Raw genomic sequence first — 15,520 nt, forward strand, 5'->3', positions numbered from 1 at the left:
TTCAACTCATCTCTAGCTAGTGACACTGAGAAAGAGGCTGACTTCCTGCTGGCTAGATTTTTGGTGGGCATTGCCTGGCTGGCACAGAGAGCTTGACCTGAGGTGGTGGGTGACTGCGAACTTGTGCGGTGCCTCATTGGTTCAGAACATCACCGCACATCACTGAAATGAGATGCTCAACAGCCATAGTAAATTTGATGCACACTAGTATTTCCACTAACATAGTACCAATCTCATTACAGCACCAATAATAAACCAGCTCAGCAAGTCCTGTCCTTCATCTTTGCGATTCACGAGATCAATAAGAATCCCAGACTCTTGCCAAATGACACCTTGAGATATGAAATCTTTGACATTTTTCATGATTCACTGAGAACATATGAGACCATCTTGAGTCTCTTGTTCACAGAGCAAAAGAATGTAGCTAATTATTTGTGTGATAAGAAAAAGAATGTATTGGCTGTTATTGGAGGGCTCACTGAAGAAACCTCCAGCCAGCTGACCACAATCACCAGTGTCTACAAGATACCACAGGTATGTGATTTGTTGTTGATGTTCATGCATACTTTGCTTTAATGTGACTCACTGCACAGTCCAAACTGGCCCTTGAGCTGGCACAACTGTCCCTGCCCCAGCTCAGAGTGTCACAAACATGCCATGTGGTATGTTCACAATGACCCATGAGTCAGCTGTGCTCTCACAATGGCCTGTGCTGGCCTGCCAGCTCTGTATACTGGAGCAATGCTGGCCGTCAGAGGTCACATTGTGCTGGGTAGCCCAGGGAAATTGGGGAGGGGGTATTTCTCAGTTCAGGAGATTGGAACTAGGGAAGAATCAGACCTGAGAGGAGAGCAGGATTGTGGAGACCTCCAAACAGCCCAAATGCTGGCAGCCAGAATGGTGCTGACGTGGTGAACTGAACTGGGGTACAGATAGATGGAAGACCAAAAAGCAGCCAACACTGGGGATGACACCCTCCAGCCAACCACTAGGTATGAACAATAGCAAAAGGCATCCCAACTAAGCACCATAGGGAGAGGTCCCACAACATCACGAAATCTCTCTCTTTCTCACAATCACTCTCACACACACACATGCAGATACACTAGCATGCAACAACACCACCGCCCTCCTACAGGACTTATGGTGCCATTTGAAAAAAATAGAGAAAAATAATGAACTAATAGGAAGCTCTGCACCCAAGGTTCAAGACCCTTATGCCACCAGTGCAAACACACTTCCAAGAAATAGATTGGAACTCAAACCACTGACACCATAAAGCTGGTCTCTAAACACCCAGGTACAGTAGCAGACAGGCGAAGAGCTGTTCGACATACTGAACATATAATGATGTTAACTGTTTGGATTTAGTATTGCTAGACATTCAGAGGTGATCACATTATTTTAGAAACTCTTTTTTTTCTAAAGTTCTAATCAACTCCTCCCATTAGCTCTCTTATGGGACAACGGACACTACGCTGAGCGGTCAAAATGATTTTCCTACTTTGTACCGAATGGCGCCAAAGGAGATAACATATTATGTGGGGCTTGTCCAGCTTCTCTTGCACTTTGCATGGACATATGTTGGCATTTTTTCAAATGATGCGGAGGAGAGATTTGTAAAGGAAATCCAGCCTTTGTTTAAAGAGAACAGCATTTGTGTTGCCTTTTTGGAAAGTGTCAAGAAGCATGATGGAATGAAGCAGGATGTCATGGACAACCTAGGTTTATTTCAAAAGATAAGGGAAACCCTTTTATTAACCAAAGCCAATGTAATTATTCTCCATGGGGAATTATGGTTTCAGAGTTACATAGCATTTGCCTTAGATATTTTTGAACAAAACACAAAGGAGTACATCCGAAAAGTTTGGATAGTGCCACCAGAATGGAGTTTTGCTATCCTACCCACTGGACGAGTATTGAGTCAAAATATTTTCCATGGAGCCTTATCTTTCTCACTCCGCAAAAAAACAATGCCAGCTTTCAAGGACTTCCTTCAGAACTTTACACCTAGCAAGTCACTCATGAATTTTATCCATGTCTATTCTTCTGACAGACGCCATTGTTATGATCTCAATGAAACCCAATTCCAAAAAGAAAACTGTACACGAGAGGGGAGACTCGAGGTGATTTATGAGACTGGTATGTCTGAGGAGAGCTTCAACATCTACAATGCAGTCTACGCAATTGCAAATGCTTTGCATGCCACGTATATGTTCCGAGAGAAAGGGAGGCATCATAAAAGCACATCTCAGAATTGGAACGTTCAACCCTGGCAGGTAAAGTCATGATAAGAAATTTATTTATGAAAACTCAAGCATTATGTATGGATGAATGTGCTTTGCAGAGTTATTGCTTGGAAACCTGTGAGCAGAATACTAGCGAATAAAATTTAAAAATAAGACTGGATCCAGATGCGTAAGTGCAACTCGGCTTTAAGTATGGATATAAACAGTGAGGAAATTTATAAGGATCTTTAAATATTACAGTTTTCAGTGAAAACATCTCATCAATACAATTTAGTGAATGCGTGCAGATTCTGACCCATTGATGAACCATCCTTAGCAGGGAGCTTTGCTCAAGTATCCCCCCACAAACATGCATGACACAAAAGACTTGGTTGAAACAGGGCCATGATTTATTCTATTACAAGGTTGCACAGTGATTGGTGCAATGCAATGGGTCCTGGCAATACTCCACCCCCCCTTTATGCAGGCACATAACTAGGAGGAGACAGTTCCTGTCTGAGCCCTCCTTTGGGCGAACCAGCTTGACTCAAAACCTGAGCTCACCCATGGCTCCCCCAGGTTCTTCATCACCAACCCCTGGAAACAGGGTCCAGCCAGCTGACTTGTTCTGCCCACCCTGAGCTGGGGAATCACGAAGGTGAGCATACCATAAGAACATAAGAACATAAGAACAGCCCCACTGGATCAGGCCATAGGCCCATCTAGTCCAGCTTCCTGTATCTCACAGCGGCCCACCAAATGCCCCAGGGAGCACACCAGATAACAAGAGACCTCATCCTGGTGCTCTCCCCTACATCTGGCATTCTGACTTAACCCATTCCTAAAATCAGGAGGTTGCACATACACATCATGGCTTGTACCCCATAATGGATTTTTCCTCCAGAAACTCGTCCAATCCCCTTTTAAAGGCATCTAGGCTAGACGCCAGCACCACATCCTGTGGCAAGGAGTTCCACAGACTGACCACGCGCTGAGTAAAGAAATATTTTCTTTTGTCTGTCCTAACCCGCCCAACACTCAATTTTAGTGGATGTCCCCTGGTTCTGGTATTATGTGAGAGTGTACCAATTCCATTCCGGGGTCAAGCCAGGCTGCCCCCAATCTGCGTAGCCTCGGTTCTCAGCACTGGCCTTAACCCGGCCTGTTACCTGCCTAAAGGTAGACACCAGTTCCCTATTACTCCTCCCATTCTCGCACAACCCTGCCAGACACTGCCAACCTGGTTGAAAGACCCACGAGAACCCCAAGGGGACAGTCAGTGGAAGGAGAAAAAAGTTTCACCCCATGGCCAATCAGGGGAAAAGCCAAAAAAGTACTACCCGCCCCCAAAAGGCGACCAGCTAGACTTCTGACAGTGTTTGAACGGCGGGTGGGCGGGTTCCACTGCTGCCAAGGAACAAACAGGCTGGGGAAAGCATGGGGGCCAGTCTTTAAACTACACACCCCAGGCTTGCCCCCTCCCCTGACCAAGAGCTGCTCAGCATGTCATGCAGGCAGGGAATCAGACAGGTCTCCCTCCACCTGCATTCCCAGCTGGAGGGCTTATCTCTCCATAAAAATGTACCAAAAGAGACCTGTTACTCAGAAGTCATTCTTCTTTCATATCTTTTGATCTCAAATATTTGATCAACTTATCCTGTTCTTCTTGTACAAGATTTTATAGCTATTTAAATATCCTTATGAATAAATAAACATATACATAAACTTCCAAAACAATATCACCTAAAATTAACTCTAATTCATTAAAATTATCCTCTAAAATTCTAACATCTATTAATATCAAGCTAACTAAAATTTTTATACATATTACATATCACCTATAAAGCTTATATAGCTGCTCATTGAAATCTAATAATTTTCAATTTCTAACGTTCAAAATTAACAAATTACTGTCTTTCTTTTTATCTCTTCCCTTGTCTCCAACCTAAATATCCACAGGTCTGCCAAATCTCTTCTCTTCTCCAGACTTTAACTTTCCATCTTTTTTTCTAATAAATTTCACATGAATTCCTCTTAATTGATCATGGTTTAATGTAATCACTCTTCTTGCTCAATCAACATCTGATGAGTCATCTCCTTCACTTGATCATTCCAATCTATGTCAGTTGGTGGAAGTATTTCTTCTTCCTTCATTTGATCAATCCCATCTGCATCAATTAGTCAAAGTATTTCTTCTCCTTTCTGTTCTGGTGACTTTTATCTTCCAAGCTATCTCCATTAACATTGTCTCTTCCAATTGTTTGTTTTGTCCTGTCTCCAGGGTTTTGGATTTAGTGTGTTGCGTATTAGACTCATTTGTCTGTTGAATTAAGATTTCCAGACTAATTTGGATTTGTAAATATCAATTTGCTAATTGCTTTCTCATTTCCAGTACTTTTTCCATAATCCTTTGTTTTTTCTCATGTGATTCGAATATAACATCTTTAAGTTGCACACTAAGATCATTTAGTTGTGTAGTTAACACATCCAAACTAGCTTAAACTTGCAGATATTGATTTGTATGTTGCCGTCCCATCGCCACTAATTTCTCTATATTGTCTCGTATTGTCTGCTTCCATTCTTCCCCTTTCGATTCCTCTTGTGTTAGTTTTCCCAAGCTGGACTCTGGGGTAGGAGAGCTCCTAACTTTCGCTCCTTTTCCTGTCATCCTTTTTCTTCCTTCTTATATCTTCTTTCTTCTTCCTTCACTTGTCAAGTCCTGCTCTTGTCCTTGTAGTGTCTTTTTTAGTCCACTAGATTTCCCTGATGTTCTTATTTCAGTTGTTCATATCTTATTTCTGTTATTTATATTTGTTTCTATGTCAACCACATTCCTTTCCAGGAGATAATCAAAGGAATGTAAACAAACAACCACTTTTCCAATGCAAAAAATAAAAAAATAAAAAAAATACAGGTTTCCAGCCACTCTCCACAGGCACTCCATAAGCTCTCCACAGGAAAACGAAACTGAACACTCCACAACAATAATTTTATTCCAAGATGCTTAATTTTTATCCAAAAAATTTTAGATTTATAAATTTAGAATTATGCACTCATATTTCCATAACAAGCTCAGCAGGTCTTCTGCAAAACTTCTGCTCACATCAACAAACAAATAAACAGAGAAAGCCTCCCCTCCTTCCTCTTCTCCCAGGAGGAGGAAAGCTTGCCCTCCTTCTCTCAGGCAAAAGCTTCATCAGTCACTCAATTAATCAATTAATGCCAGACACACACAACGGAACAACACTCACTTGCTTCTTTCAACTTCCTTCCCTGCTTGGTGCCTTCAGCTTAACTTCAACATTGAATTCTCTCCATCACCAACATGATGGCTGGGTTCCCTTGGAGAAAAAACAGTCCCTGGCTGGACCCATCTTCTCTGAAACTGTACACCATGTGTGGGATCGAGGCACTTCTGACAACTGATCCTCAGATCTCATCAGACCCGCGATTTTGGGAAGAAATAGCGTGCTTTCCAAGATCTTTCCAGGAGATCAGAAAAATACGACGACTCAGCCACCTCGGGCTCCACCCCCTCCTGGCCCCCTGTCTCAAGTAGCTCCAGAGGCTTCTATTGGAGTTGATAAGTGGGTGGCAGAAGCGTGTTCTGGGCAGGGAGTGGGAACTCAGGGGCAGTTTCTGGGTGAATTGGGAAAGAGCAGGGGGAGGAAAGGGACAAAGAGGGAGTGATATTAGCCGAACTGGCACATGCCAGATCTTAGCTTATGTTTTCCAGCCTGTCCTGTCCCTTTTCTCTTTCTGGACAGACACTAACAAAATGGCTGGTTTAAGTCTGAAGAAACACAGGCAAACCAATGCTTAGCTGTCTGGCGCGCGGGGCTGCAGTAGCGCTGAAAATGGCTTCTGATTCATCCAGCATGCTCTTCAGACAGCGCCAGCGGCTCCTCGGGAGAAGGGGACTTTTGTCCCCTTTCCTTGAGTGAGGCAAGTAGCTCCACAATGGGGCTACTCAATTCTACAGTAACACAAAGTTTGGCATAGAATTTAGAGCCTCCATGACAGGCCGGTGGCCCAAAATAGAGGCTCAGGTTACTGTGGAGCGAAGCTCCTTGGGTACTGCCTCCATCCAGCCCTGCTCCCTCCCCCAGCACTCCACCTTCCTGCCTTCCCTCCGCCACCTCCAACCCCGGAACACCTCCTCCCTGCCCCCCCACGCCCCCGCCTATCTCTCTGCTGCCTAGCAGTCCGCACAGCTGCTGAGCAGTGGAGCACTGGTGGTCCACCAGCACTGAGGATACAAATGTGATTTACAGCACGTTTGCAACAGTGCGCACCAGTGCTGAGCTGGAGTGCTCTGCATAGGATCGGGTCCTTAATTTGGCTGTTTACACCACAGGTACGTGCCTCATCTAGTAATGGGAGATCTCAGCCTTCCGTCTTGGAATACCCACCCCTAATGTTCTGACTTCAGGAAATAGCTCAAGATGTTTTAAGCCAAAGTGAGCCAGACTGAAAACTGTCTCACCCTCACTCAGAAACATGATTCATTGGGTATCTTCCAGAGCTGCATAAGAGCATCTTTCCATCTTCTCTCTCTCTCTCTCTCTCTCAAAACTCTGCCTTGTTGACCATAAAACTCCACATTCCCTCTCTGTTTACTCCTGTCTCCTGACCTATGCACTCTTGGTTTGCCAGGACACTTCACTCCGGTGTTACAGTAAAGTGTTTGCACAAGACTGTGTAAGAAAACTGAGGTGATCTATTCAATTTCAAAGAGTCTGTTGTTCTCTCTTTCAATCTAGCTCCTCTCTGTCCTGAAAAACATCCATTTTAACAATGGAGCTGAACAGGAATTCTGTTTTGAGAAGAGGCATTCATCAATTGAGTTTGATATCATCAGCCACTTCTGTTCAGTCAATGGATCTCGCCATGTTATGCGGAGGGTTGGGAAGTTTATTCCAAGCAAAGTGTTCACCATAAGAGATGATTTAATTATATGGAATAGGGCATTACTTCAGGTATGGGAAACAGGAAGTTATCTGTACATTACTTGACATGTTCTGGAAATTCATAATCAGTTCTTCTGACATCAGAAAATGTCACCCTATCCTTGAAGTCTTCTGCTTAACTCCCTTGTCTCATAGTACATCCATGAAAAATCACAAACTCTCAGGAGTCTGATCCTGCATCTACTTCCAGTCTTCTCCTGCCTCCCTTGTACCTCTTTTCAATGGGGCCACTTCACAGTGGTGACTGGTCATTTCACACTATGTGGATTGCTATGCCCATGAACAATGTTGTGTGATCACCAACAATGGCTTCAATAGATGTACTACGCATACCATAGTCACTGCCACCTACTTGAAGTTTTCATGGAGCACAGAAGTTTGAGAAAGAAAGTGGTAAGAGAAAAAATCAGTTTTGGAAAGGAGGTCAAGGCTACCTCTCCCAAGTCTTACAGCCTTTGAGACACACCTTGAAATTCAAAACTGGGATATCTTTGGAAATGTATGCAATCTCTGGGTATAAGAGGTAACTGATCTCTGAAAGGCATGGGTGCCCAAACCTTTTGGCAGGATGGCCACATCAGCTCTCTGACACTGTGTTGGGGGCCTGAAACAAAATTTGAATAAATGTACATAAATGAATATATTAGAGATGGAACTTGTCTGAATGAATGAATGAAGGTCTTGCAATAGCTCAAGGCCTGTACAAGGCTCAATATTTCTTTTGCTGCCGCTGCTGCATCACAGATGTCAAACAGCAAGCAGCCCTCGTCCCACAGCTCACGTGAGAGGTTGAATAGTCACCCTCATGCTGAGATCAGTTGCATCTGTCCAGCGTGGGCTCCAGCATGTCTCCAGAGGGCCAAAGGTTTATTGGAGACTGGGGGCTCCCTACGGGCTGGATTGGGAGTCCCTGAGGGTCACAAGTGGGGCCCAGGCCAGGGTATGGACACCCCTGCTATAAGGGAATGGTAAAGGAATATAGGTATCTTGTTGTCTTGTGTGCTCCCAGCAGTCTCTGGTGGGCTATTGTGAGACATTGAAAGCTGACTTAGATGTGCCATTGGCACGATTCAACAGGGGTCTCCTTATCTCTTGGTTCAAATTCTCATCTGGCTTCTAAAAAGGAACAAAAAACCCACCTGGAAGGTTAATTCTATGGACAGTCCAATACTCAGCCGCCCAGCGCGCCGGGCTACTGCAGTGCCAAAATGGCTACCATGGCATCCAATGAGCAATCAGGCAGCCCTTGGCAGCTCCTCAGGGGAAGGAGGCTTTCATCCCCTTCCCCTGAGTAAGGGAAGTAGCCCCACAATGGGGCTACTCGATTCTGTGGCGGCTCCAGAGCCAGCGCAGAATCGGAGAGTCCAGTGTTGTACCATGTGGTCCGATTCGGGGCTCAGGATCTGGTGGAGCCGATTTTCACCAGTCCTGTCCTCTTCCTGCCTGCTCCCTCCCCTGCCATGCTTCCTCTCCACCCTCCATCCGCCCTCTGCCTGCCCTCTGCCTGCCTTCCCCCCTTCCCTGCCACAGAACACCTTCTCCCTGCCTACCTCCACACCCTCACTCACCTCTCTGTCACCTTATGGTACATCTGTGATAGTGCACGCTAGTGGTGAGCCAGCGCACACTGTTCAAGATTGGGCCCTGACTTGCTGGTTTTATAGTTCTGTGGGTTGGCATCTTTATGTCTCATTTGTTTACAAAAAACAAGAACAAAAACAAAAACACTTTTAGTTATCTGTAACTTTTGGACTGCCCAATCCTACGTGGGGACGTAGCATTGGATGCAGAAAGGTGGTATGATGGCCCTTCTACCCAGTGAGTTGCCACAGTGGAGAGGCCACTTGAGAGGGGTGGGAAGGGAAATATTTACTGAAGGGTCCCATCCACCACATATTCCGCTATAGGGCTCCACAGAGAAACACTAGCACTGCTACTGGCATAGCTTCAAAGAGCCAGTAAGGGTACGTGATCTGTTTATATCAAAGGAGCCATAAAACCCTCCTCAGCTCATTTTATTTACATTTTAACATAAGAAAAAATACTGTATGTTCCAGCATATGTGCTATGCCTATGGGAGTTGTATGTACAATTATTCTGTTCTGGACCACATTGCCTCTATAGATCTACTAGAACAGTGCTTCTCACATATTTAGTACTGCGACCCACTTTTTGGAATGTTCTGTTCAGTAAGACCTTTATTGGCATAAAATACAGAGAAAGAACAAAACAAAACAGGAATATACAAAGACAACACAACACAACACAACATGAGCATAAACATCAGTCGCTGCCCAGAGTCCCAGGGCTCTGCCTGGCTATTACCCCAGATAAAAAGGAAGCAACATTATCCAGAGTCTCAGAATCAGGTGTGGAAAGGAGAGACTGAAGCATGGTTGAAACCTCCCAGCCCTGCATCCTAGCTAACAATGGGCCTAGATATTTCTTGCATGACGCATCATGTAGTGGGCAGTAAAAAAAGGTATGCATTAAAGTCTCAACGCAATCCCTACCACACTTGCATTTCCTCTCTGAGTAGGGGATACCGCTGAACCTGCCCGTTAACAAGGCAGATGGAAGAGCGTTACACCTTGCAAGTGTGAAAGCTCTCCGGGCCTGTGGGCACACCAGGTGGTAAAAGAAAGAGGCCGGTTTCCCAAAACTGACTGGAATATGGAGATGGAGTGGAAAGCATGTGGTTCTGGCGGCACTAAACAGCTCTTGTTGTTCGATACCAATAATTCTTCCTTTGACGATTCTGTAAGCTGCATCACAGCCAATCATACCTAATTCTGCAGTGTCCAGCCCTATTGACTTAATTTTAGTTAGAAGATCAGTGATCTCTATAGGCAGGACGGGATCCGATAATAATTGATGCATTAGATCAGAAGAGGTGGGGTTAAATAAAATCCTAAACCAATTTTGGTTTTTGGAATGAGAATCTGTCAGGACCCAAAAGAAGTGATTTCATGACCAGAAGTGACATCATTAAGCAAGAAAATTTTGAACAATCCTAGGTGGCAATCCTACCTAGGCTGCAAATGATAGTCCCATTTGCTATCATTGTTAAAAGAATATACATGGTGGCTTGTTTAGAGTACAGGTCTGTAACATTTCCCCAAATGCAGTCACATACCATGGCATCATCAAGTCTAATATATTAAAAATAAAATATTCAAATGAATGGGGACCCACCTGACATTGGCTCGTGACCCACCTAAGTGGGTCCTGACCCACTGTTTGAGAAACTCTGTAGCATACTAGAAAAAGTATGGTCTTCTCATCTGGGCTTGAGAAAATGGGCGTAGGAGACAGAATTGCTGAGGTTTATTTTGTGACTTATACTTAATTGGATAGGATAATGATTGCAACTTGCACATCTCAAGACTGGAATTTTCTTAAAACTTTCATAAAAACTAAAATGTGACATTTCAATCACAGGTGTCTAATGGAGATGTGATGTGTAAAATCATTTCAGTTCTGATTTTACCTTCAGGAAACAGGCATCTTCCACTAGTTATGGGCAGCCCAATCTTATGGTACCCACTTTAGAGAAGTTGCAAATTTGACCTGCCATTGGAAGGAGATGGGCTGTTGACACAAGATGTCAACAGCTGTGATAGCCTGCCAGCAGAACTGTTGCAATCCCCAGCACCATCAAGTCACTGGGGGGGGGGGAGGCAGGAGGGAGGCTTGAAAGGGGAGGAACAGAGAGGAGATGGCATCAGAAGAGGGGCAGTAAGGTGATGGTATCAACTACTCCACTGCTGCTAACAGTCCATCTTCCTCTAAAGTCTTTATCCACCCTTAGTTTGACTTACACCAGTGAAATTGCTGATGCATGCCCAAGTAGATCCATTCTGGGGGTGGAGGCTTACCTCTGGGTAAAGGGAAAAAATATTCCCTAACTGCTGGAGACTTACAGCACTGCCCCCTATGCAAGATCAGTACATGTCCCTGTTGCACAACTGCATTGGCAAGGGGGGAAGGACAGGATTGGGGAATTAGATTTATAACTTCATATATTCTTAGTGCTTAGTGCTACCATTTTTTTCATTGTTAGACACCTCCTCCTTCCAGATGTGTTGAGAGCTGTCCTCTTGGACACCGGAAGAGAGTGAGAGAGGGGCAACCAATTTGCTGCTATGGCTGTATATCATGCCCAGAAGCTATGATTTCTAATCAGACAGGTAAGTGAATGCTTACAATTGCCAGGGGATATTTTCAAATATGCACTCATTGTGACATTTTTGCAAGAATATCAGAACATTTGCCTGTTTCAGATGCAGCATACTGTGATCCATGCCCAGAAGAACAGTTTCCAAACAAGAATCAAGATGAGTGTATCCCCAAAGTGGCATCTTTCCTTTCCTACCAAGAGCCCATGGGAATGGCTTTGGTTTTCATTGCTGTTTCCTGTGCTGTAATCACAGGACTGGTGATGCAAACATTTCTCAAGAACTGGAATACTCCCATTGTGAAAGCCAACAACCGGAACCTCACCTGTGTTCTTCTGGGCTCCATCCTGCTTTGTTATCTTTCTTCCTTGCTATTCATTGGGAAACCCAGAAGGATGACCTGCCTTCTGCAACAACCAGTCTTTGCCATCATTTTCTCAGTGGCAGTCTCTTGTGTCTTGGCAAAAACAATCATGGTGGTCCTTGTGTTCTTGGCTTCCAAGCCAGGAAGCAGGATGAGGAAATTTCTAGGCCAGAAAGTAGCCAACTCCATTGTTCTGTTCTGCTCCTTCATTCAATTGGGTATCTGCACGGCATGGCTCTCATCCTCTCCCCCATTCCCAGATGTTGACATGCACTCAGAGATTGGACAAATCATGCTGGGGTGTAGTGAAGGGTCCTCCATTATGTTCGACTGTGTCTTGGGCTACATGGGTTTTCTGGCCACCATCAGCTTCATTGTTGCTTTCCTAGCCAGAAAATTACCAGATGCTTTCAACGAAGCCAAGTTCATCAGCTTCAGCATGCTGGTCTTTTGCAGCGTTTGGATCTCCTTTTTTCCAGCTTATCTGAGCATGAAGGGGAAAATGGTGGTGATAGTGGAAATGTTTGCCATCTTGGCCTCCAACACTGCGCTATTGGCTTGCATCTTTTTCCCGAAATGCTATACTATTATTCTAAGGTCTGATCTCAACACCAAAGCATTATTAAGAGGAAAAAGCAGTTTGTAAACTGAATGATAAACATTGGTTTCTGTTGCTTTTTCTGAAACATTGTCCTCTGGGATTGATGTATGATTTTCCCAGTGAAATTAAACTAGACTAATTCCTTCTTCTTTGGGGGTGGTCAAATGGATGAATATTGCCATCTGTGGTGCTTGGGATGATAGGTGATCTATCCTAGAACTGTGGAGTAGCACTGGATGCAAAAATGCAAAGTACTACAAAATTGTATTTTTAAGCTTTAGTCAAATGTTACAACCAAATTTGAATGAAGCCATGGGACACATGCTGGTGTGGATGAAAAAATGTAAAGCTGCAACCAGCCAGGGCTGTAGTACTGTGTGGCTCTCGAATGCAATCTCCCACCTAGGATTTTTAAAACCTGTTTTTAATTTGATGCACGGCCTCCATTAAAGGATGATGTTTTAAATCCATCTTTGCCACTAAGAATCCCAATTACTTATTTGAGAAACGTTTCCTGCTCTTCAAAGGATGCTTGCTCAGTGTTGTAGGTATGTTCTTGTTCTTTGTCCAAGAAGGCAACATAAATGCAATTGTCCATATGCTCCCCAAATACCACTGAGATAATGTGGCAGGGGGAAAAATCAGGGTGAATTGGAGGGCATTTCAATGTAGAATTTGATTGCTAGCAAGTTTAAACACACAGAAGAGTGTTCTTTTACAAAGAGCAAGCAACTTGAGATGTCTGCCCTCTGGTCATGAAATTGGAAGCCATAGAAACTCCTAAGTTGGTGCTTCATCAGTATTGAGAAGGTGGCTAGTGCTAGCTGCAGTCCTGGCCTTTGTACTGCATGGGGCCAGGACCATAGATGCCACTCCCGAGAATGCCACTGACTCCCCCCCTTGCGTGTGACCACAGGGTACCCTGCACAGAGGCACAAGTCTGAGCAGAACCCTTTACTCTGCGGAGGCTCACCATGTATAGGAGGACAAATGCTCCCTTACCCCAAGGAGACATCCACAACCCCCACTCTGCAGGATGCACATTTTGGCATCAATACATTGGGGGGGATACGATTAGACGGCTAGTCAACCGTTTGTTGCCAAGTCTTTGGCAGGATGCAAAATAAAAGCGGCACCCATTTCTATCACAAGTTGAGCAATCAAGGATTAACAAACCACAGAAGAAAATCCTCAGTTAACTCATCCTACAGGTGATATTTCAGGTTGATCACCCCTTATCCGAACATCTGAAATCCAGATTATTCTGAAATTCAGTCATTTTTGTTTAAGATTTTTTTTAAACTTTCTATAGTATGAAAACTCATAGGTTTTGTACTCATTCCCACGCATAGTGCAAGTACAGGGTGTAAGTTCTAGTCTCTGCTCTGTGCTGTATCCTGGTACAGATATTGTTGAAAAAATGTCAGAGGCCAGCGGACACCCATATGGGTAACAGTGAAAAGTGCAAGAGGAAGCATTTCTTAGTGTATTTTTTTTTAATTTTACACCATCACATATAGGAAAGGTGGTATATATATAAAAGAAATAAATATATTAAAAAAGAGGGAGAAGCAGAAGGAAGGGTGTATTACAAGCGATAAATCATGACTGTGTGCAGCCTGTGAATTTTAGAGGTAGCCTATGAACTCCAGGTGCAAGAGAGTGGTAACAGGATACAGATAAATTGTTAAGAACATAAGAACATAAAAACAGCCCCACTGGGTCAGGCCATAGGCCCATCTAGTCCAGCATCCTGTATCTCACATCAGCCCCTGTATCTAAAATGCCCCAGCGAGCACACCAGATAACAAGACACCTTTTTCCTGGTGCCCTCCCTTGCATCTGACATAGCCCATTTCTAAAATCAGGAGGTTGCACATACACATCAGTGCTTGTAACCTGTAATAGATTTTTCCTCCAGAAACTTGTCCAATCCCCTTTTAAAGGTGGCCAGGCCAGACGCCATCACCACATCCTGTGGCAAGGTGTTTCACAGACCAACCACATGCTGAGTAAAGAAATATTTTCTTTTGTCTGTACTAACTCTCCCAACACTCAATTTTACAGGATATCCCCTGTTTCTGGTGTTATGTGAGAGCGTAAAGAGCATCTCTCTATCCACTTTATCCTTCCCATGCATAATTTTGTATGACTCAGTCATGTCCCCCCTCAGGCATCTCTTTTCTATGCTGAAGAGGCCCAAACGCCGTAGCCTTTACTCATAAGGAAGGTGCCCCAGCCCAGCAATCATCTTAGTTGCCCTCTGTTGCACCTTTTCCATATCCACTATATCCTTTTTGAGATGGGGCGACCAGAACTGGACACAATACTCCAGGTGTGGCCTTACCACGGTTTTGTACAACAGCATTATAATATTAGCTGTTTTGTTCTCAATACCTTTTCTAATGATCCCAAGAATAGAATTGGCCTTCTTCACTGCTGCCGCACATTGAGTTGACACTTTCATAGACCTGTCCACCACCACCCCAAGATCTCTCTCCTGATCCGTCACAGGCAGCTCAGAATCCATTAGCCTATATGTGAAGTTTTGATTTTTTTGCCCCAGTGTGCATGACTTTACACTTACTGACATTGAAATGCATCTGCCATTTTGCTGCCCATTCTGCCAGTTTGGAGAGATCCTTCTGGAGTTTCTCACAATCACTTCTGCTCTTCACCACTCGGAAAAGTTTGGTGTCATCTGCAAACTTAGCCACCTCACTGCCCAACCCTGTCTCCAGGCCATTTATGAAAAGGATGAAGAGCACCGGTCCCAGGACAGATCCTCAGGGCACACCGCTTTTCACCTCTCTCCATTGTGAAATTTGCCCACTGACACCCACTCTCTGTTTCCTGGTCTCAGTCCAGGAGAGGTCTCAGTCCAGGAGAGGACCTGCCCTCTAATTCCCTGACTGTGGATTTTTTTCAGTAGCCTTTGGTGAGGGACCATGTCAAACGCCTTCTGAAAGTCCAGATATATAATGTCCATGGGTTCTCCTGCATCCACATGCCCGTTGATCTTTTCAAAGAATTCTAAAAGGTTTGTGAGACAAGACTTACTCTTACAGAAGCCATGCTGATTCTCCCTCAGCAAGGCTTGTTCGTCTATGTGTTTTGAGACATGTGTGTTGTCCTTGCTTCCAGTGGCATCTGGTGTGAGATCCAGGAAATTGTCTAGA

The 15,520-nt window shown here is 44.3% G+C and overlaps 1 protein-coding gene across 1 annotated transcript in view; it reads left to right on the plus strand.

Moving 5' to 3' along the window:
* Window positions 1-12,386, plus strand: part of LOC136652750 (vomeronasal type-2 receptor 26-like) — a 49,428-nt gene extending 37,042 nt beyond the window's left edge. The window contains exon 2 of the mRNA XM_066629673.1: window positions 11,482-12,386. Coding sequence (XP_066485770.1) covers window positions 11,482-12,386 — 905 coding nt within the window. The remainder of the gene's footprint in view (window positions 1-11,481) is intronic.
* The last annotated feature ends 3,134 nt before the right edge of the window (window positions 12,387-15,520 follow it).

Source organism: Tiliqua scincoides, chromosome 5 (genome assembly GCF_035046505.1).
Source record: "Tiliqua scincoides isolate rTilSci1 chromosome 5, rTilSci1.hap2, whole genome shotgun sequence".
Classification (NCBI taxonomy): Eukaryota; Metazoa; Chordata; class Lepidosauria; order Squamata; family Scincidae; genus Tiliqua; species Tiliqua scincoides.